General features: G+C 47.1%; 1 protein-coding gene across 2 annotated transcripts in view; it reads left to right on the top strand.

Annotated features, from left to right (window-relative positions):
• LOC126542505 (arrestin domain-containing protein 3-like) overlaps nt 1-24,213 on the top strand; it is a 102,861-nt gene that overhangs the window by 76,529 nt on the left and 2,119 nt on the right. For both annotated transcript variants that reach the window (XR_008614952.2, XM_050189608.3), the window contains exons 2-7: nt 16,388-16,460; nt 17,024-17,171; nt 18,222-18,324; nt 19,636-19,892; nt 22,611-22,800; nt 23,392-23,537. Coding sequence is in view for 1 of the 2 variants with exons in the window: in XM_050189608.3 (XP_050045565.1) it covers nt 16,388-16,460; nt 17,024-17,171; nt 18,222-18,324; nt 19,636-19,892; nt 22,611-22,800; nt 23,392-23,537 (917 nt within the window). In the remaining variant the exon portion in view is untranslated. The remainder of the gene's footprint in view (nt 1-16,387; nt 16,461-17,023; nt 17,172-18,221; nt 18,325-19,635; nt 19,893-22,610; nt 22,801-23,391; nt 23,538-24,213) is intronic.

The following is a 24,213-nucleotide window of genomic DNA, read 5'->3' as shown; positions in this document are numbered from 1 at the left end:
CAGAATGCTGAAAGAAAAACATTTTTTTATTAGCAGAGCAAAGCCACCCCCTCGCTTCAGACGATCCTTCCGATTACGGAATAACTTGGTGGCGCGATTTCATGATCATATACGTCGGGTGTGAGCCACGTTTCAGTGATATATCCACAACATCCGCTTCATATTCAAGCAATAAATTTTCGAGAGCTTCAATTTTGTTTAGAAAACTCCTAGCTTTTATATTTATTACAGTTAATTCTTTGACTGTGGGTTTCGCCGAGTGGATGGCCGATCTTTTGTGTCGTCTTTTTTCTTTTTTTAACGGAGGAGCACTTTGTAATTTTTTTCATCATTCCAAATGTATGCTTGGGCATTAATGTAGAGTTTGTCAAAAGCTAACGCCACCTTCTCGTGTTCTGGTCGGTTTTCTTTTGCACTTTCCCAAAGCTTTTTTCTAACTTCCCGTATATTGCGCGAGAAATCTTCACCAATAGACAAGCCAGAGTTGTTCCATTTGTACCCGTTTTTTTACTATTACATATTTTTGTATGGAGTCCAGTAGTGTAAAAATAACTGGCCTATTTTTGTTTGACTGTGCATTCCCCAATCGGTGTATGAGTTCGATTGTAACAGGCTCAAGCTCGAACTTTTCTTCACTAACACCGTTGTTCACGGCTTGTTCCAGTTTTTAACTTGTTGCTCCTTTCCGTTCTGCGAAGCCATACGCAATAAGGTTAGACCAGCGGCTTTGGTTTTCAAGATTATCTATTCTTTTTTGCATAGTTTCCATTACCTGCTTCATGCTTAGTATTTCACATTGATAAGTCTCAACTTTCTTTTCTAGTTCCGATATCGAGTCAAGCTTATTATCTATCTCATTTAGACGCTTCTCTTTTATCTCTTTTATTGCACTAGCAATTTCCTTTATCTGTGTTGCGATTTGGACTAGCTCAGGTCCAAGATTTGTTTCAATATCACCCCCAAGGAGCAATAATTTCTTTACTATATCTGCACAGTTTGACATAATTCCACAAAACTGCTGTGGGCACGGCAGCACGATCAAGAGCCGGTTGTCTGATCGAATACAAATTCCATATTCCTTCCTCACCTGCACGATGGAGACGAAAGGATTTAGCGTCCGCATAGCTTGGGTGCTGCCATGCCCGTGGGTGGTGTTGCCTGGTGCGTGCGCTTTTGTAGTCGCGATGATCCGTGGTGGCTCTGCTTGCAGGTCATGTATCCTGGTTCCCTCGTGGTGACGTAGCACAGATTCTACTGCCGCGAACGGCAGGATACCTGGCACGTGTATGATCGGTGCGTTCAATGCCTGCGCGGTTCATGTGTCCGTGGTCGACATGGCATTTACATCGCTGGCGGATAACAGCAAGCCGGGAAAGCGCTGGGCAGTCTGCACGATGAAGACGAAAGGATTTAGCGTCCGCATAGCCTGAGTGCTGCCGTGCTCATATATATACAAACGTAAGAGTAGCATTAAAATTTGAATTATTAGGGCCACAAGTCATCAAACTGTGAGAACTGTCCATCACATATATGCATGAATGATATCGCGTTTTTGAAGACAAGATTCGGGTGCACGGGTGATAAACGCTATAGATTGCGCTGTCTGCTTTTTTCTATGTGGAATCTATCAAAGACGGTAAATTTCAATGTAATTAACAGTTGTACCTTTCATAAGAACCGAAAGCTGGGAGAGTTGGAACTTTGCAAGGATTATACTGTTGGGATAGTTGGTGTGATATTGTGCTCTATAGAGCTTTTCATGTTGCTTTGCAATTTTCTCACTGGCACTTTTCATCTAGTTATAATATTTCAGAAGTTGATTAATTAATTAAGACTAATTATCTGATTAAGCGGAATGAAAAATATAATTGGAGTACCTCCAAGCGACGGCAAACGAAATCATCTTAGTTCTGTCCAGTCTCTCTCTCTCTCTCTCGCACACACATATATGTTGCAATGGGAGTTAATTGAATCGAGAAAGCGCCATTCGCCACTTTCCTCACGCCAGCCACCCTGTGTTTCAATCATTCCTGTCTATTCGTCGATTCTATGGAGTCTTCTCCCGATTCACTGAACACGAAAGGAAGCGTCTCGGCAGCTTTCCCAATGCTGTACAGAGAACAGGGAGGCGAGTCGCACGAGTGACAGCACATGAACAAAAGGGGGCGAAAGAGGCGCAGCGCGCCCGCGAACGCACTGCACGACGAGCACTGCGCGCCGACAAGTAGTGCATTTGACGACAGGGGAGCCGCGGTTTCGGCAAGAGCTGCATAGTCGAAGGAAGCTCGAGGGGCTGCAGTGCGCAGGGCTACGATTGTGCAATGCGCACTCTCGAAAGTTTTCTTTAGATTTCCACCGGGAACCAGGTCTGTCGCCGAGTCGGGGCGAAGATGCAGATGGGGTCGGATTGAATGCATTGCCGGCTTGCGCCGCGCGCAACGTCGTGGCAGGAGTTGAATAGGGCGTTAATGACTCCGTCGGGACAAGTGCGTAGATTTGCTTGCGCGAGGTGTTTTCTTCGTTCCGGACCGGCTCGAGGTCCCCGTTCTGCGTGCCGCCAGGCGTTTGCAAGCGTGCTCCCGCAGACAAATGGATCGGTAACGAGCAGCGCTGGTGAAGGAAAGGGAGGCGAACTCTTTCTCCGCTTTTCCGTCGCTTGACCGCGGTGCGTCGTCATCGGCGGGCGGCACAAAGAGCCGGAGACAATCCTCCGACACGGGCTCTATATATTGTCGCCGACAGCGGGAACGGACGCGCATACGCTGCGGTTGTTGCAGCGCCTGCTGCGCCTTCGCGCGCTTGCGCGTAGTGCGCGCGGAGGGGGCGCAACGGCCTCGAGAGGAGACAGTTCGTGCTTCACGCGGAGAGCCCACGCACGCGTTGCCCACCGCAGCCGAGCTGAAACGTTAGTTGCTAGCGCAGTGGAGAAAGATAACCGCTCACGTTGATTCATTGCGGGGCACGAAATACTTCGTGGTCCGCGCGACGGAGAAGAGAGGTAGACGCCATTCGCATGTTTGTCCGTTCCTTGTCCCGGATCGCGTGCTCCCTGCTGCCAACCTGGAAAACGCCGTCTACGAGGAGAGAGTGCAGGCGTGCGCCTCGCGGTCACCCGAGTCGGGAGGCGCTCCGGCAGATCGCACTATCCCTGGAGGAAAGGCCCGCGCGCGGTGCGGTCGTCTACTTTGCGGCACTCCGCAGAAGAATTTTCCCCTCGAGACGCTCGCGAGGCTTTCTAGGGCCAGACCCTCACCGCTGTCTTTCTTTTTTGGTAAGCGGCCGTTTCTTTGAGTTCCTCATAGCTCAGCAGCGCGACGCTCCGAGAGCAATCGTCTCTCGGGAACCACTCTTCCGAGCTGCCTGCAGGCTCCATCCTCCGTCTCGGTCCGCGTCTGCCCGACGGAGGTCGCGAAAATGCTGGCCAAGCGCTTCTGTTATCGCGGCATTTTCATTTCGCCGCACCGTGGGCTGGATCCAGACGGGCGGCCCCGCCACACTTCTCTGTCCGTTCTATACACACTTACGGAGATGCTGACGGAGACAACTATCCACCGCTTAGCTGGTTGGCCGAGCCCCTCGGGAACGCCACTCGCTGTGGCTTGCGTAAAACCGAACGTTGTTCGCCGTGTTCGAGGCGCTTCGACGTGTCCGGAAGCGGCAATGGAGGGGCACATTCCGCACTACGGTTCCATCAAAAAGTTGGCGGTGTTCGTGACGCCAAGTTTAAACGTTGTTTCCTTCACGTCCTGTCTCTTGTCTGAGCTCCATGTTCACATTTTCCGGACTTTTGCTTATCTCCGTGCCGTCTTCGAGCTCCTGCACGGTCCGCCACATCATTTTCGCAGCATAGCGCTGCTTTCCCTCTGCATCTTTTTGTGTCGTCCTAATCACCAGACTGAAATTTCTGACTGACTAAGAAACTATTTTTTTTGTGCATTTCAGTGTTCCATACGATATTTTCATAATCAGCGGGATGTTTCTTCTTTTTTTCTTTTCTTTTTGAGATTATACGTCTTTTTTAATCGCCTGTGACGGATATCACATAATTGTAGTCCTTGAGCTGGATCACTAAAACCGGCGGACATCGAATTACATAATCGACTAATTAACAGAGATGTACTAATTAGCTCCTTAAATAATTACTTACGGCACATATTGCAACTTATGGGACTGTAGCCGGTGAGTTCGCAAAGCATATTTACTTAGAACGACTACTAAGGATCGCACGGGTTTCGAGATATGCGCTGTGAAACTTGTGGTAAAAATGCACTGTTCTTCCACTTACATTTTCTTTAGCAAACAGCCGTTTTATACATTGAAGCACAAAAGTAGATGGAACGCCCACGTATTTCGTCGCACACTGGGAATTAATATATCGAAATTGGTGTCATCCTGTAAATTCGTTCCAAGTAGGTACGCCTGCGAACTCACCGGATATAATTCGGGAATTGCAATATGTGCCGTAAGGTAATTAATGAGAAAGTTTATTGGGGATTTTTTAATTAGTCGATTATGCGTTCCGATTTTTCGTGCAAGTAATGTCCGCCTCTTTGAGTAATTCAGTTCAATGACTGCAATTATGTTTTCTGCCACAGGCCATTTAAGAATTTTGTATGGTCTAAAACAGAAGAAAGCACCCGGTATATATATACAGCCCTATGAGTGAAAAACACTTCAAGTGATACATCATTGCCCGGTTCCAACCTCATATTATATTTAATTCAAAACTCTTTCTGCAAACCTCTGTGGAGATCATCCCCGAACGAAATGAAATCTTTACAGTTAATAAAACAGTGTTCAGTAATTACTGGCGCCTCTGAACTACTGTGCAACGTTCGCTGTTGGAAGTTTGCGCTGTAGGTGATGTGCGCCACACAGACTCCGAGAGCGTCTTCGTCCTCGTCCTTGCGTGTATTTCGGAGGCCACGAAAAGCGATGCTCGATGTTGTGCACAAGTGAGAAGAAAACGTCATTATTTGGGGAGCAAGCAAGCTGTAAGACAGTGAGAGCGTGGTGCTGTCTCTTTTTTTAGTTTTTAGATGGCTGGAAGCTGTAAAAGTAATTGAAGCGTGTCGGTACGTCGCTGTTTGTAGATCGTAGCTATATACGCACCAAACAATGCCCAACTTCAAGTGGCTCCGACGCGGGGGCAATCATGTTCCCAATGCGAAAAAAAAAGAAGAAAAAAAAAGAAACAGACGGTTACGTCACTCCGCGAAACTTCTTTGTTTCATAAGCCGATGGCGAAATGTCTGGCTCAAAAGAGACTGCGGAGCAGCACTTTCATTGTAATTCAGCGCATGCAAGTTGTCCTTTGCCCGGCCACGGCGGCCGCATTTCGATGGGGGCGAAATGCGAAAACACCCATGTACTTAAATTTAGGTGAACGTTGAAGAACTCCAGGTGGTCGAAATTTCCGGAGTCGTCCACTACGGCGTGCCTCATAATCAGAAAGTGGTTTTGGCACGTAAAACCCCATAATTACATTTTTTTTTAAAGTTGTCATTTATCGGTGTACGCGTCGCTTCAGCCGTACCCGACGTCCAAGCTGAGGCAAAGAATACGTTTTGTTCTGCAGACGGTCCTGTCGATTAGCTTGCGCAAGATAACGCGGAGAAAAAGAAATTACTGCAGATCCATCGCACTTCTTGGTATCTGCGCTTATAGCTTTCTTGAATCGCTTCAGTTAAATCCCGTGCAAGGAGCCGCGCATGGTGCGTGCAACTATATTTTATTTCCAACTCACGTAATCGTTTACACATTCAGCTTCAATGCAAACACGAGTTCATCCTCACAAGATCATGGTATGTGACGTGTGTGCAGCGATTACTTGCAGAATGATGCGCCGTTCTGGATGTGGTGAAAGAAGCATTATTAGCAGACGTGTATTAATGTACCGACAAGTATTGAACGTAGCGATACTTGTTTAATGTTTCAACACCTCTGACAAACGCGTGGTAATCAATCATCTTCATCACGCACCCGCGGAGATCTCTCGCTGAGTCTATCCGGCCAGATGTCATATGTCATTTGCTAATGTTCTTAGTCCTGTAAATGATCTTCGCGCTTTTCCTCTCGACACCTCAGCTGTGCGAAAAAGCCCCCACTACGTCTACTCGCCGAGATACCAAACGCGGAAGAAAATGCAGGTAAGCCTGGTCCACATGCCACAGCTAAGCTAAGCGACCGTAACGCGATAGCATGACCGGGATGATAAGGACTGCACACTCTGCAGGATCGACTGGCGCTACAAACTATACCTTTAAAACCCTGCAAGGACACATGTGCATTAATGTAAGGATCAACCCACCAAGTCACCACCTTTGATCACTCAATCTCCGGGTTGGGCAGCTTTGATTACACCATCTCCACGGGTTCAGTCCACTTTACTATTGCACTTTCGGGCCGAATAGGCCCAGTTTTGATTGCACTATCTCTGGGATTGGCTGAGTTTTGAGTACACCATTCCGGTGATTGGCCCAAATTGACCCACTTCGCTCGACAAGAAACCCACCGAAGGAGGCAACGCGCTGGAGGCCTACGGAAAGAAATCTTCGCCTCGAAAGTAGCTGGTTCCAGTGGAAGGGCATTGGCGAAACGTTTTGTAGCTGTTGGTTTGATCAGTTCCGTCGATGATTGTTTCACAGAGAGACAGGCGTGTCAACCGCAAAAGCAGGGCGCTCAATGCCGCCCGACGCGCCTTTTATAAACCGACTATACTATATCAGCAATGGAGATGCTGAAACAGCTTCACGTGCACGTACCCGGATGTTTACGACACAGCCTACGTAGGGTAAACGAGCCAAGCCTGCCGCAGGCGAAAGTCCTCTCGGAAGTTTATGACTTGCTCACGCCAGGCATGGGTATCGGTATGTAGATGCGTCAGAGATCTCTGTCGAACTTATATTGTTATCCATGGCTTCTGTCCTGAGCCATAATCCTCTGTAAAGTTTACATGTTGGACTTACGAGCCACGATCAAACGCCAGGAGGAACGTTTCATCGTCGCCCAGCGTGCGACCGAATGGCGATCTTGTATACGGAATCCCTGGTACATACATAACCCTGGAGCTCCCTTTGGACGCTTTGCGCTGGCCTGTCCTTCACAAGTTTGCCGGAAGCAAATTGACTGTTATTGATCGAAATTGATTAGTTGATTGATTGTCGTTTGATCTATTTAAAGGGCTAGACTTCCATCTCGAGAACTGAAATGTCAAATGATGAAAAAGAAATGTACAAAATTGGCGACTATGGTTAACCAGGCAGGGTACACAAAAACGGTAGCGCTCAAGCTCGTCCTCGCAGCCGTTTCGTCTTCGCTCTCCTTGGAGGCACCGACTGTACGTACACACCGCCGTCACGTACAGCGGCGAAGGGAGTGGAACGCGTCGCGCTCTTGCCAAGTCGTGGACCGCGCGGACCCCCACGGTTGTTTGGAAAGTGACGTCACGACGCCGCGTGCGGCTGGTTTGGGGGGGGGGGGGGGAGAGCAAATTGTCGGGATGGGCGAGGCACGCGAGAGGAGCAGACGGCGACAAGCGTGGCATCGTCTGCGCGCCGTTGACGACAGGCGTATTTTGTCCGCCGCCACCATTGGAAGGGGTATTTACCGCAACGCCGTCGACCGTCGCGCTGCACGCGGTTTCTTCAACACAGATGCGGGGTGTTCCCGATCGTTCGACGGCCGAGTCCCCGCCGCGGGCTTCCAATATAGCACCGCGGTGCGCAGCTGCGCATGCGCCCGAAAAAGAAGGGCAGGACGCGGCTCCAGTCCCCGTGAAACCACCAGTGTGGGTTGGGGAGGAATGTGAGGAGGCTGAGGGGGTTACTTCTGCGCAGCAATGTCTCCCCTCTGCCGATCAGCCGCAGTTCTAACCGAGCTACCCGCTACTACCACCTCTTCACCCTCGCGCACCTTCTTTCCTGGGCGAAGTTCCATTCACCGGCCGACGTCCCGGTTGATCGACGACGTGACGACGTGCCCTACGTCGCGCCGATTGTAAGCATTGCTCCCTTCGCCACGAACCTCCTCCGCCGGCCTCGGCGCGCCCCCGTTGTCATCTGTTTCGTACAAATATAGACGGCAGGCCAAGTACCAGCTGTGCGTCGTTTCCCTCGGGAACGGCCCGGCAACTTTATCTGACAAAGTCACCGCGTGATGGTGAGCTTACGATATAGCGAATTAGAAGGAGATAATCGATCGCTAACGCCGAACTGCATTGACGACCGCCGTCTGCATAGCGGCTTCTGTATTCTTTTGTAGATGTTTGCGTGAGCCGTCATATCAACCTCTTTCTTCGATAAAATTGAAAGAATTCTGCTTCTACTGGTTCAGTCATCTGTTCATTGGCGGATCCATTTTTGACTTCCATGAACATCTGAAAAAGAAGGTGCGCATACAATACATCGTCATCTCTTTTTTTTTTTCAGTTTTTCTCTCTTTCTTTTTTAGAGCCCGCACAGCTGCGCCATATTGCAACATCACCTCTGCAGGATTACAATAGTATGACATTGGTGTGGAACTTGCAGGGCTTGTGTTCCAGCTCCCGAGACTGTGCTTGAAGATTGTGTGACGTTCTGAAATCTACGTCGCGGAGGGTCGCGCAGGGTCGCGCACTACAGGGACACCAGGAATACGGCTCACGTTCATTTGCACGATCGCGTTCCTGATTGGCTGAAGCCAGCTATAGCTTCAGCGACACCAATGGCGCATATTGTTGCCGGTTGCCATCTTAATTGTACCGATTTCCGCTGGTCACTGAATATTTATCAGGGAGGATTCGACCAAGGTTTTCAGGTATACGTTCTTTCACTAATACCGGTATCACACGTACACTTCTGATCGCGATCAGCGCCAGTCCGGATCGAATTTCTTGATCGCGATCAACAGCGGTCGCTACTATAATACACGTCCAACGATTCGGATAGAGTTATTATCGTCTGCTGATTGTCAGCAACTCTCAGAACTGCATAATGCATAGGATACAAATTCAAATTTGCAAAATGTGGTAAATTTGGGCAATAGTTCAATTTCACAGCTTATTATTGCGGGTAAAAAAAAATAACGCTCTTTATTGAGCTGCCTTCACTTCTTGTTTTTAGCGTTTTCAGAATACTGCACTAGAGGGCGCAGACGTCAGCCTGCGATTGTGGTCAAGGGGCCTGATCGCGATTCTCGGATCGCGATTGCCCAGATCTGGAACCTGCAGGGTCGCGATCCCAAATGACCGTGTAGCAACACCCGATCCGGATCAAGCTGGATCCGTATCGGTCCCGATTGCGATCGGAAGTGTACGTGTGACACATGTATCAATTTTCCAGTCTTTTCTTAGTACTGATACATTCTCGACCGGGTGAGGTGGGTCTTCACCTCAAGAATCAGGAAGCGACGACGTAGGCGGGCATCGTGATGATGAAAAAAAGTAGAAAAGAATGTATTCACTTCATTGGTACATGGTTGTGACTCCATCCGAGTCTCGAGCGGTTCTGATTAACACGGTGGCCAGGACCGCCTTAAATAACCCCTTGAGGTCTTGTGGTGGTCGATGTCTTCTTGGAAAACTTCGTGAGCCTGTGGAAGTATCAGTGCCTTCGTCAGGTTCTGCGGTCGACGAGCTCCTGCCCTTCGGGTTTTCTTCTCTTCGTCCTTCTCTCTGTGCCTGCTCAAGGCGTGAAGGGGTGATGCTTTTTCGGGGAAGAGGGCAATTAACTCGTCATGGGAATATATATATATATATATATATATATATATATATATATATATATATATATATATATATATATATATATATATATATATATATATATATATATATAGCAGGTTTCCCGTCCCGGCGCATTCGTTATAAAGAAGTTTTGCTGTATATCTTGCTGCGGCTCGAAGTGGCATTTGGGTCAGGAATCCAGCACGCCCATCGACAAATACGTCCGGTAGTAGGAATGAAGGAAAAACGGTTTATTTTACATTATTTACACGGCTCCAGTTACGGAAGCCCACTCCATGCAGGAGCATGTTAAGCGTCTGCGTTTACATCAGGACACGTCAGCCCCTCTGCATGAAAGGTCTCCCCTTTTCATACCGTCGTCTTCCTAGGCAACCCGACTAGGGAATCTGATGGCTGTAAATCACAATCGTTGAATCGATTGCAATACCCCGCCCATGATATCGCATCGTTCCGCGGCATTCCCACCTCCGATGGTATGGAATACGTGAGAGGAATCCGAAGTCGGCGCCGTTCTTCGGTATACCATTTTCCGTTGGCCCTTTTCATTAGTTCAGGCTGTCAGGTGGTGAAGGGGTCCTTTTGTGGACCCGTCGGCAGTCGGTGTCAACGCTGCATGCGTTGACTTCTGGGCTGATGGATGGATGGGGTTGCCTCGTGGCAAAGGTCTAATTAATGCCCTTGGCTGTGTTGAGACGTAACAGTCTTCTGCAGCCATTTACTGCATATCGCTCAATCCCGAAAAATATTTGATGTGAATATGCCGCGCGTCGAAATGACGGGCCTACTTGTGACCATGCAGGTCGCCCCGAATGAAGCGCCACACAATTTTATGTACAGCGGATGACTTTACACTAACTAAATGAACGGAAGGTTTAGTTCACGAACTGAATTAACCGTCTTTAATTTATTAGCGGATAAGCAAATGTCCTAAAACTAAACTTTTCTTATTTTGGTGATGACATGAAAGCTTCCAGTTCAATGAAGCGTAAATTAATGCTATAGCTAAAGTGTAAGGTAAGAGAAAACAAAGTCGCCAACGCGCACGATCGTTAGATGGGATCCTTCAGGCCATAGGCAAGCGTCTCAGTGAGCTCAAAAAACTTATAATAAGCATATCTCATTGGCGTTAATATATTCATGGTGTCACCAGAAGGTGACAGTGATTCGACGGTACATAACAACAACAATATAGGTTATTACGCATGACTGATTAGAAAATGACATATAATGCGATTCCTTTAATATAGTGGCCTAATGACTAGACTATAGGCTGTGAACTATAGGCAGTCATGCGGAGTGCTGAGAAACGCCCAACTGCAACCGCGTCCGCGCGCCACGTAGGATTTGCATGTTGAGTCAAAACGAAGCAAGGCGTCTCGGAACCAGTGGGTGTTCCTGGTCATCATCTTCAGCTTCCGTATAGCCAATGAGATCTTAGAGTACTGCAGGGTGTTAATTGTTGGCTTAATTTCAGAGCCAGAAGCTGAGGTTCCCCTCTGTAGCTCGTCTGCATACGACGCAACAAGATCGTATACGTGCGGCTAAACTCGGGTACTTGTGCGGACTGTTGTGCGGACTTAAATAACGTATATCGATCTTACGGTCACGCTACTCCTGTATTAATAAACCAGCGTGACGGGCCTCAGGTTTCGTGCCTGCGGGACCCAGCGCGACACTGAATGGGATATCCAAAGCCAGAGCCCGCGCTAACGCATGAAACGCGTATACCACTACGTATCTCTGGCCATGATTGTCTATATATACACACCGTGAATGCAGCGCGGCTGTACAACAGACGAGGCGACGCCACGATAAAGAAGTATGTCGGAAATATGATCCACGATGAGCTGCCGCAGCAGATCTTGATGTCAATTTCTAACGGGAACGTAACGAGGAGAAGTAAGGAGCGAGATGTTAGACAAAAAATTCGCAGTTCGTCCCGAAAGGCGAAGCACCGATTGCGATAACAAATTAGTAGATAGCTTTACGAAGTAAGGATAGTAGATTTATCGGCCGAATAAACTTGTAAACATTCGCTTACTAACTAAATTCACTGTGGTAGAATGTGTAAGCCTGACTCAACGAGGACGTAGAAAGAAACAGACACACGGAGACAGCGCTGTCCTTGTGTGTCTGCTTCTTTCTACATCCTTGTTCAGTCGCGCTTACACATTCTATCATGTATTCAAACCAACTAGCCCGTCAACGTGTTTTAACTAAATTAACCAGCACGGTGTCACGCGTGCACAGGTAAACATGAACACATCTCGCTCGATGAGCGCGAAAACTCGCTGTGAAAATTCTGGATTGAGGAATCGTGGCAGCAGCAAGCGAATTGACCTTCATGCATGTCTCGTTTCAGCGCGAACGAAACGTCGAAATCACAGCGCATACACAGCTACCGGTACTACGCGCACTCTGCAAACATCGCAGATCGCTTTTAAGATGAGGCCCGTGCGGGCGCGCACTTTTGCCACGTCGCAGATCGCTTTCAAGACACGCGAGCGTCGGCAACGCGTCCCTACAGCGTCCGCCAGAGGCATCTATACTACGGTGTCCGTGAATCGCGTGGCCAACGCCGTTGTAGTCGCCGCAGTTGCCTCCACTCAACACGGAGGGGCAGGCGAGGAGGACATCGAGGCACCGTAGCAGCTGCCGGAGGAAAACGCCCCTCCTTCCTCGCCTCACCCCCTTCCTCGCGCGCCACAGGAGAGGGCACGCATCCGGGCCGCGTTTCTCGCTCGCTCACGCGAGATTGAACCGCGTTCGCCTGCTCACCCTCACACGCTTTCACTCATACGGAACCTCACGGTGACGCCGACGCCGACAACAGAAATGCGCCTGGAGTGTCCATATAATTGCTATCGCAATAAACGACAAAGAAGCAGACCGTGACGAGCTGTTGCGCACTTACAACTTGTTATTTGCGAAAAGCACATCGATGCGTACATCATACCAGCCACCTTAGACATTTAGTATATACACTTCTGAGAAAACACACGCGGTTTAAAGGGATTCTGCTAAAGAAATCAATTCATATTTCATTCGGTTGACGTTTGCGTCAGTGATGTATCGCGAACAGTTCCGTCAAACATGAAACGCCTTCGAGCAACCCATGGGCCACAACACCCCTATACACTTTCACTTCTCGAGAAATTTAATACAACTCTCGTGAAAAAGGGCGGTAAAGGGCATGTGTACGAGATGATGGAGAAATGAGACTGACAGCCGAACCCGGAAACGAGGAAATTGCCGTAACCAGACTATATATGCACATACACCGAAAGACAAAGAAAAATCTTGGCACACAACATGACGGAAGGAAGTGCTGTTTACTGCAGACGCCAGGTTTTTAATTCTTTTTCCTTTTTCATTTGTTTCTCTCTCCTTCGCATCGCTTTTGTCGTTTCGTTGTGGGCTTCCCAAAGACAGATCCAGACGTCTTGCCGAGCGGGCGGACGAACACTCGGCTCGCGCGCTTTGCAGCGCTGTTTCCCGACCCGACGTGTGTATATATATATATATATATACGTTCTTACTGGCCTGAAGCCCTCAACGTTTAACCTTGCAATAAAGAAAAAGGAACGAACGTAGAGCAGTCGCATGCCCTGCCCTCGTCGCAGCGGAGCCATATTTCCTTTTCCCCTCATTGCAGCTTCTCGCTTTCTTTGCCAAAGTTCTCTTCTTTTGGTCTCGGTTCCATTTAAGGAGGGACTGCTTTTACGCATTTCTTTTCCTTCGGAAGGAAAGAAAGAAAGAAGAAGCTGAAAGGGCTGGGCGAAAGGGACGCGCTTTGCGACGAAGCGCGGGTCTTTTTAAGGGATGCTCGAGACTCGGAAGAAGAGCACGTTCGTGCGCGCGGACTCGAGCGATCGTTCGATCGGATACATGACCGGAAGGACTGCGACAAAAGGAAAAGAAACCTGCAGCAACGACGATAAGCGGCCGCTCGAGTGGAAAGGTGGGCGCCCGTGTATAAGAACGTGCAAGGCGAAAGCTGACTCGCATAAAGGTCGGGTGGGAGAACAACGGCATTGTGTTGGCGAGGGAAGAAAAAAAAGAAGAGGAGGCGGGAGCTGGTGGGCGGAGGGGAGGCGAGCAGTGGGCAAGCACGCTAGAAAGTATATATAGCACGTGGAAGCTGGGCGCGCCCACCGCGCGCGCTGTAATGACGAGAGAGCGCAGGCCCCGAACGAACGAGATCGATCGACCCATCTGGGCGAACACTGTACTATTCCGCTATCCGCGAACTTCAAGTAAAAGAAAGGGCGGAAGTACATACACAAGCGAGAAGAAAACGCTGCAAGCTCCCTTGCAGCGAGGAGCAATCGCATTCAAGCCGCTGCCGCGCGCGGCCGATTTTCGATCGAGCCGAGGCAATCGAGAGCGTCCGCGCGGTCGGTGTCTTTCGATCGCCGGGCACGCAAACTTCGAGCCGGCTGGGCCTCCGAGATTTTTCGTTCGGGGGCGTTCGTTAATGAGCGGGTCCCAGGTGCCGCGGTCCCCTCGATTAGTTTGGAGGACCCGGCGAGCTCCTGCGTGCATGCACTTCGGCCTCCCATTATCTCCCCGGGCCGCAACGCGCCCTCATCCCGTATCTGTTACTCGCTCTCCGCGGGCGTCTCTGCAGTTGCTCAGCTTCTTTTTGTTTGGTTAGCTTCCCAGCGCTAACTTTCGAGCCCGCGTGATCACACTGGCGCGGTCAATTGGAAGCGTGTTCTCTGGACTCGACGCCGCCCTCACCCGCATTCTCGATCGGGCTTTCTCCTCTCTTGAGTTCAAGCGGAAGTCTGTTGTTGTGGGTGTTCCCGATGACCGTAAACCACTCGCCCAACGATTCGCTATAGAGCGTCGACTCGCGCGGAGATGCGCTGCGGCTGGAACGTTCGAGAGGCGTTGGATGACCAACGAACTGACGCTGCCAACTTGAAAGGCGGACCGCGGTTCACACCGAGGAGGACTGTAGTTCAATATAATTTCGTACCCTTGTTTATTAATATAGTGACGAAACACAAGAAAAGGCGTCGTCCCTATATATATATATATATATATATATATATATATATATATATATATATATATATATATATATATATATACATACACATATAAATGCACGTAGGTGTTCCAATAATTCCACGTTTTTCGCATTATTCTTTCAGAAATGAATAATTAATAAGGAAGTATATGCAGAACGTGTGCAGATATTGCAGTGCGTATGGAACCGTTATCGCATGAATGCCACGGCTGAAGTAGGCGTAGAATGAGGTAATGCTTGTTTACTGATGAAATGCGGGCGATTATGGTACTGGAAGGTGTAGGTTAAATTAATTAATTAATTTAATAATTAGTGTGTACGTTTGCCATGTGAAGAGCGACATATGATGAGGGTTGCTGAATCATAATATATCGACTCCTCGGGGATCTTTAATTTTAGCGCGCCACGAAAGCTTACTATGCCGGAGTTTCCTCTCTTCTCATTCCGATCCTTTTGGAATTCAACAGTCGCCACCAGGTTGATGATCATACGAAGTGAGTGTGGGGATCGAAATATATCGGCAAAATCTGTGGGCACAGATTACCGATATGGCGCTGTGCCGTACTGTCACGCTGCGCTGTTCACAAAACGAAGTCGAGCCCACAACTTTCCGGAAGCTCTACTTAACCGAGGTTTCACGGTTCTAGCCGCCAATTAGAAACCAAACTCGCGGGTGATGTACTTCAGTTTCTTCCCGGCATTCTTGAGCGGCACGCTGGCACGGCGCTATAAGGAAAGACGCCAGCGTTTTACCCATAGATCCGTTTAATTCCACGGCAGCCATCTAGTCATCTTAGAATCAGAGCCAGGAGCGAACGTTTATTCTTATTTCTCGAACTTCGTAATTTACAGCTTTACCGCAAAGCGTAGACCGCACTTTCAAACTATACAAACGAAAATTACGGAGTCCATTGCTACAACTTGAAAGTGTACGTATTAAGTATAGACCCCATGCAAGCGATCTTGCGCGCGACAGCGACGAGCGATGCGACGGAGATGGCTGTCGCGTTCGCTCGTCGCCTACAAGTCGTACCCCATGCTAGCGACGATTTTGAGCGACGTCTCCCCGGTGTTGCCCCTCCCCGTCTTCTCGAAAAAAAAAAAAAAAATTCTGGTACGCCACTGTTTTCCTTTCAAAACTTACCTACTGTTTTTTTTCTTGCCTTTGCCGCACTACAACTATGTTGACAGGAGAAGATAGCTTTGAAGAGCAAGAGCTTGCCCAGGAAGAAACCATTTGCTCCGCGTTATCACTAGGCGCAATGTAAAATAATATATTGCAGTTGTAACCAGTCAGCAACAGACTTCAATGACCTAACAGCTTGTTGTGCATGCTTGTCGCATTTATTGGTATTGTACGAGTGAATTTTTATCGAGGCTATAAATGTGCGCACAGTTACTCATGAGCTGGTTCTATAGGTGCAGACTTGCTCCTTTCGTATTTTTGCAGTGGTTTGATTTTGTGTCAAGCAGGAACAGCGCAAAAGAACAGGACGTAGCGAAGGGACAGAGAACGGCGCAGACTTTATCTGTCTTTTTTTTTAACAGCCTGCTCTTTTATTATTATTTTCTTTCTCTGTTGTTGAGTGTGGTAATGGAATATGTGTGTTTTTATTCTCTGGCAGAGTCGGGAGACGGCAGGGACGTACTTACCGAGGGCCACCACGAATTCAACTTCACTTTCCTTCTGCCGTCAACGTGAGTAGCACCAAGGGATTCTCAGTGCGATGAACAGCTCCACCAGCACTAATTGAACACAAACTGGAGCACATAATTCGAGCACGAGACAATTTAGACCTTTAAATAATATACCAGTGGGAAAAGACATAAATGGGAAAAGGCTTTAAAAATCGTCTGTGAAAGTACAGTTTTCCTGCGTCAGCCGGATCGCTTGAAGATGTGGACATTACTGCACGGCAAATCGCAGTGTGATGGTAGCTAATTCATAAATTTTCGCCAATTAGTCTTCTTTACATTAGAGTACATGTCACAACTTCGAAATTGAAGCCGATGAGTGATAAAGTCACATTCATTAAGCAGAAATCCCGCGCTTAGTACCTAGTTTTGAGAAACACGTCCACAAGCTCCGTAGCGAAATTAATTCAGCTCCAGTTAGCGCTGTATACGAATGCATCGATGATAAGTGTTAAGTGAAACATCTTTTAAGATACGATGAGCGCCCTCTTCTAAACGCCGTGGAAGAAAATGTGATCGACCTTCGGCTGACTCCAACGCCAAGCATGTTTCTTCCATTTGCGCAGCGGCGTGACCACCTCGTTCGAAGGCAAGTACGGCAGCGTGCGCTACTGGCTCAAGGCCGAGGTGGAGAAGCCGTGGTCCTTCAACCACAAGACCAAGAAAGCCTTCACAGTCATCAGTCCCATCGACATCAATCGCAACGAATACCTGGTACGCCGGAACGACATGACAGACCATTTTCTTTCCTCCAGGCTGTTATGATAGACCTATTGAGGGAAGCTGTTCTTGGTTGTATGCATTGCAGCTTAACCTTCTGTCGGCCGTGCTGCATCATTTCGTTCGCATCAAGGCACCTTGAAGTGGTCTTAACGGTTGTGCATGAATACATTAATATGTCAATATATGTGACATGTGTTAATATTAATATCGACATTGGGCGAGCACCGCGTCCATTTATATCGTTATAGAAAGGAAAGCGCGCCATTTGTGTAGCCTAGAGTAGGAGCACGTGATATGATGCCTGCAAGTGCCATCGCTTGTAAACAGGCAGTCATACCAAGATGAAATCTACAGAACGAAGTTGCTGCACGGTCGCCGAGTGTTGTGTAATATAATTAGAAGAATCGATTCGTACGTACTTGCTGTACTAATAACAATTTAATTGCCTAGAATAGACTAAACTGTTGTCACTTTTTTTTTTCGGTGATCATGGAAAATATAAAACAGAACGTTTTAACCTGGAGGGTGTATAGATGCCAAAGTAAGAACCATCGTTTCATGCATTATCTGCAGAATGTGGTTTCATTGTGAGTTATTTATGAGCTGAAAATAAAACTTTTGCGGGCTATAACTTTTCATGGAGTGAGCGCCTTGATATTAACAAATACCCACAAATATCTGAATTTATTTCATGGTGGATCCAAAACAAGCGTGGACACCGTCAGAACAATGTGGCTAGAAAATACTACTCCTCTGGCATTGTTCATAAATATATTAGTACATGTGACCATGAAAAAATGAAGAAAGGCAATGAAGAAAGGCATCATTATGAGCCTATTTTTATGGCCTCTCCCAGCGACCTCCAAGTACACCTATAGACACAATTGTCTGTGCGTACAAATGTATGAATGCAACTGTTGGCTGATAAATGTTATAAATTGTCCCTCTTTTACCGAAGTTTCCTCTCGGAATGATTTTAGACTGGCCTGACTTCAAACCCTGATATGCGATCTGTGTCTTATGTTATAATTATTTTTTTAGACGGCAGTGGAGAGCAGTGTGGAGAAGACGTTGTGCTGCTGGTGCTGCACTTCAGGCCCCATCTCACTGTATGCTAGGACAGACCGCAAAGGGTACTGCCCTGGTGAGTAGTGGGGGAACGCTCACTCTATGAACTATATATAAACTGCCACTATATATATATATATATGAACTACCACTGAGTGTGTGTGTGTGTGTGTGTGTGTGTGTATGTGTGTATTACACACACAGTGGTAGCACTGTATATGTGTACAGTGTCTTAATCTTATTATACGGCACTACTGACCACATTAAGATGTTCATAATACCATTTAGTTATTGTTCACTGATACACTGAATCAGTACACTAGCCTTTACTGAAACAGTGGAGACGCATGTATGAGCGTTTTGATGCCATTGAACGGGCTGTAATGCCTTGCATGGGCGTTGCAGCTAAGCGAAGCAAAGAGTCTCACAACGCATCTTTCTAATGCAAGTCATAACATGATTGCACTGAATTTCTTCTCATATTATTCAGTAATGGTTCACCGCAATTTGTTCAGTTAAAGTGCAACTCAATACAGTAGACCTTCGTTAACTCGAACTCTGATATCTCGAAATATCGGTTAAACCGAATTTTTTTTCCGGCCGTGGTTTCAACCCATCTGTTTTGCACCTGCGATGTAATGCTAACGCATTTCCGTCGTATTTGTCGCTAAATCGCCACCGATTTTCCCTGTCTCATTTAGGACGCTGTTCGTAATGCATCAATGCAATCACCGTGCATTACTCGTGACTTTGGCAAGATTAATGGCACTTTTGAGCAGGCGCAATCAGCCCACGCGCTGCGCCCTAAAGAAGCCAGTGTGCGAGCCCACAGTGTTCCAGAAAGATGGCGTTTTGATAAGGATTCTCGCTTCATGGTCGCGCGACGGCGAGGCGTAATAGCCACGTCACTCGCGGGCGCCCGCTTAAAGGCGTGGCAATTGCGCTATTCCATATAGTTTCGGTTTTCGAAGTTAGATTGTCCGGAATCCATTACGATGCAGAAAGTAGCAGCGTCAGCCTTTTGGATATCTGAAAATCGTCGTGGTCGGGTGACCGGCTTCAAATGCATTAGCATCAATCGTCTAATTGACTCTGTGCGAAACATGCCGTCTTGGCACAGTGCCAGTAGCGCCGTTACACGTAGACGTCGATGTCGCCGATGCGCCCGAAAGTGACCGAAAATTTAACTAGCGGTATTTTGGAAATATGCTCCGTGTGGTATAAGCGCGGCCAGAGGGCTTCTGCTTTCGTGATTTCGCTTATCTAGGAACTCCACTTATCTCAAAAGTTCTTTTTTTTTCCCGGTTTCTACAGGTTCGCGTTAGCGGAGGTTTACTGTATTTTATTTTAGAAAAGCACGTGTACTCACTCGACGCATAACGTGCAGGCGAGTCCATCGCCATCACGGCTGACTTTGAGAACCTGTCTGGGCGCACGGTGGTTCCACATGCAACGCTGCATCAGACACAGACTTTCCTGGCTGGCGGAAAGTCACGCTCACGACACTGTAAGTTCACCACAGTCACTGGCGTGGCCCTGCAACCTGGTCGCTCGGCCAACTGGGATGCCCAGCTGCTCAAGATTCCTGCAGTGTCGCCCTCCATCACCAACTGCTGCCTGATTCACGTGGAGTACACTGTACGAGTAAGCAGACAGAGCCCACTTTTGTCCTCTCATCAAAGAATGTCTTAGTTGCACCAAATTATGAAGATTTGCCTGTGGCCTATGGTACAATTCTAACCCTTGAGCTAAATTGCTTGATGAGGTGGCCATTACTTCTATGAGAAATTAAAATTATTGATTGAACGATGAACATAATTACGCTACTTAACTTTTTGATTAATTTCTTTTGGTCGCATATTTCAATCTACTAATCGTAGCCAGCGAGCTAGGCATATAGACTTACTTATTCTGAGGATGGCACCAGTTCCAAGATATGCGCCGTCAAACTTGTGATTACGTCAAACTTGCCACTTACATTTTAAATAAAAATGTTGTTTTATGCATTAAAACACAAAAGTTGCCGGAACGCCAATGCATTTCGCCGGACACATTGAAAATTAATATCTCGAAACTGGTGTAGTCCTGAGAATTCGTTCCAAGTAGATACACATTGCGAACTCGCCAGCTATAATTTGTAGATTGAAATATGTGCCGTAAAGTAAAACATTAACAAGTTAGTGTTCTTGTGTTAATAATTCAATAAAGCATTTTGATTTCTCATAGAAGTAATGGCCACCTTATCGTGTAATGTAGCTCAAGGGTTGGAATTGTGCCTTTAAAAATTTTTTAAAATGTGGTGCAGAAAAAAAAAAGCCCGAAAGAATCCTGGTATTTCAGATGCCGGGGCAGCCCTCTTACATCTCGGTTCTGCTTTTTTCATTTTGTGCGTGCGTGCGTGCGTGCGTGCGTGCGTGCGTGCGTGCGTGCGTGCGTGTGTGCGTGTGTGTGTGTGTGTGTGTGTGTGTGTGTGTGTGTGTGTGTGTGTGTGTGTGTGTGTGTGTGTGTGTGTGTGTGTGTGTGTGTGTGTGTGTGTGTGTGGAACAAGGGGTGCCTTGTAACCTTGCACATTATCCAAATAATGAGTTCGCAGTTTCGCATGCCTAGAACATTATTCAAAAGAACACATCTGTGATTTCTTTGCTACAGACACAGGTCCCCAGGAAGACATGCTCAAATGAAAGTAATGACTCGCACACCAACATGCCATGAGAGAAGAAGCTGATATGTGCTAGGCTACTTTTTGCAGAGCAGTTCATGTTTTCACTTTTCTTCGATAGAAGAAAAAGAGTACAACTATGAGGAATGGTAACAATTGGAAGAAAGGCAAACTGAATGGCTTAGTCAGTGCATGTGCAGGGTATACTTAAGTGTATTGAGCAGCATAAGACAGGCCTTCACTTACAGATGCCTCTAATGGTTTCAAATATTTATTTCCCTAGAGTACCTTTAAAGCACAATTCTGTTCACAAATGTACTCATTCCTTTGTGTCTTCTTTCAGTGCAAGATGTGCAGTATAATAATTGCCGAAATAACTAGTTAGTTTTTTTAGTTTTTTATGTTAGTGTCATGCATCTTGAGTTTTATTTCTGCTATGATGCAACCTTTACTTCATTTAATATATTTCACAAGTGAGATCTTTATCAGGTTTCTAGACTTACTTGGTCTCAGTGTACTGTGTCATTATTGTTCTAGAATCACAGAAATAGTGATAACATAGAACTTACAGCAGCATACAGGTTGCTATGGTCAATCCTTTCGCCCATATCTTTTCAAGGTATAGCACTATGCACGTCTCACCAATTCCTAGAAACGTGCACCCGACCTTCCACATAGGACGGCGTCATGTCTGAGCACAGGCGCTAGCGAGGAAGTATGAGAACCACCCCTATGTCCTATGTGTAGATGCGGCTAGCACATCAAGAAGCACTGCATTTGTCACCAGCGTAGTCGACAGTCATGGGACCAAAATAAATGCATCGTCGGTTTCCAGAACGAGTGCTGCGGAGGCAGAGGAACTAGCTATAGCATTAGCCATCATGGCGAGACCACACTGGGAGTGTGTCATAGTTCTGATGGACTCTCAGACGGCATGCAGAAATTTTTCCTGGGCAAAGATTTCCAGGGCCGCACATTGCATTCTGATTGGGGTGCACCAGCTCCTGCCATACATACAAGTCGTGTGGACTCCCGGGCATGAGTCCTTACGCGGCAATCGGGAGGCACAAGCCTACGCCCGCGCGCATGCACACCGGGAGCCATGAGAGGGTCACGCCGAGCAGTTCCACTCTGAGCCCATACAATTAACCTACACGCACATCCTACAACACTATCACCTTTCAGGAAGAACACTACCACCACCTCATAATGCTCTGATTGTAATATGGCAAAAACTCCAAACAAACACATATCCTCACTTGGGTCTCTACCACGCCATGCACCCTGCTCTGTATTCCTATAAATGCCCACACTGCGTTCAGTGCGCAGTGCTTTACCACATGGTATGGGCTTGTGCAAGCACACCACAACTCACACTCATAACACACCCCACCACACGGCAATGGGAGGCAGCGCTGTCCAGCTCAGACTAAATGGACCAGCTCAACCTGGTCAACCCAGCGAGAAGGGCAGCCAAGGCCGCTAGACTCCAGGACTGAGGGGATCACCCACTGCAGAGCTACCTACGCTCATGTGCTCTTTTCCATAAAGTATACTCTCTCTCTCTCTTAGGTTGCATGAAAGACTGCTGTTCATGTACCCTTAACGTAAATACTGGCTGCCACAAATTGTCATGTGTGTTGTCCACGAACAAATGCAAGACACGTGCGCACTCATAACGGCAAAGTGCTTTTCTTTTCCAGATCACCTTACAGATTCCAGGAGCATACAATTTGTTTGTGGACCTTCCCATTGTCATTGGAACGGTGCCCCTTAGGTCCCGACCTCCACACTATCGTGCACTGGGGCTGCCCAGCCAGCCACAAATCCATTTCTATCCAGCTGCTCCTCCATACTCAGAAGCAGACACGGATGACGCACTGCCTGTTGAACGTGAGAAATATGTGCTGCCTCCAGAAAGCGCCATGAATATGGCCATATTGCTGCAGAGAGTGCTCACATTTTTGTTATTACAACTTAATGTCACTACAATGTGCTACGGCACACAGCTGAGAACAGAAACAGCGAAGCATTTATTCATTTCTGGACATGTAGGGGGTGCACTTTTACCTTTCTCCAATAGCATGACACGAAGCCATTTAGCAACTTCAACAAGCATCATGCTTAACGAGATATATCCAAGTCAATTAAAGCACTTCAGTAATTAGACAGCTTGTGTAATATTAAGATGTTCCTTGGCCTCATTGCTATGTACCTAAATAATTCTGCTGTGGCTATCAAAAGAGCTACATGCAAATTATTTGTCCAAAGTCACTATGTTCTTGTTTACAAAGCTTTTTCCCTTTCCTTTTTCATTCTTTTACAAAGGAAGTGCTTATATCGTTGTTCTTATTTAACGTGTTGCTCCTTGCTGAAGCACCGTGCAAGGCATTTTTTTTTTTACATCTGTCAGTGCTTGAGCACTTTCTGTCCGTCAAAGAACAATGGGCATTATGAACAACAAGCTCTTTACGTTTGTTGCAGCTCCGCCTACCTATGCCGAGTGCATAGAAGGCTCAGTGGACATTGGTGACGACGAAGATGGAGAGATACTTGGAGACACACGGTTTACGCCAATGTATGCTTATGTACATGACTACCTGTACCACCCACCTCCAGCATATTCTGAGGTATGACTATATTTGAAAGAATGCAACATGCCATCCTGTGAAACGATGATGACTAGTCTCCTTTGATTGAAATGTTACTATTGCCTCATGTATTTTATAATGCTACATACCTGTTACTACAGCGAGCAGGTGGTTCCACAGTAATGGCATTTATAGTGTTTACAATTAAGTAATGGCTTCTGCATCTAATACTCGCTTGTTTACAAAACCTTTACCATACAGCCAAACAAACTATATAGTGAGATACCACTGGTAACATTTCTCTTTCATGATATACACCTCAGATTTAGCGTGAACTGCTAAATTGAAAAACATGATAGGATGTAGGAGTCTTCACGGAAGCCAGGGTTGAAAAAGGCAAAAATTGACAACAAATTTTTGATGCATTGAGCAGAGGTTAAGTGCAAAAGCAAAACAAGGGTGACCAGGACAGACACAGATTATCTCTTGTGCCTTCTGCACATTCCCTAACCCATCTTGCTTTGTGCTTCATCGTAATTCTCTTATGGCATGCCAACCAGCCTGCTCAGAAGCCTCTCTGGGCACCTTTCATACCTTTCTAGTGAAATGCAAACTTTGCTTACAGGTAACAACCGTAATTTACAACCTCCTTCTTTCATTGTGCTTCCAGCTGATGATGTTTATTAATATGGCTGAACTTTCAGCTGTCATTTTT

Source organism: Dermacentor andersoni, chromosome 2 (assembly GCF_023375885.2).
Source record: "Dermacentor andersoni chromosome 2, qqDerAnde1_hic_scaffold, whole genome shotgun sequence".
NCBI classification, from domain to species: Eukaryota; Metazoa; Arthropoda; class Arachnida; order Ixodida; family Ixodidae; genus Dermacentor; species Dermacentor andersoni.
This window is presented reverse-complemented; position numbering and strand designations above follow the sequence as displayed.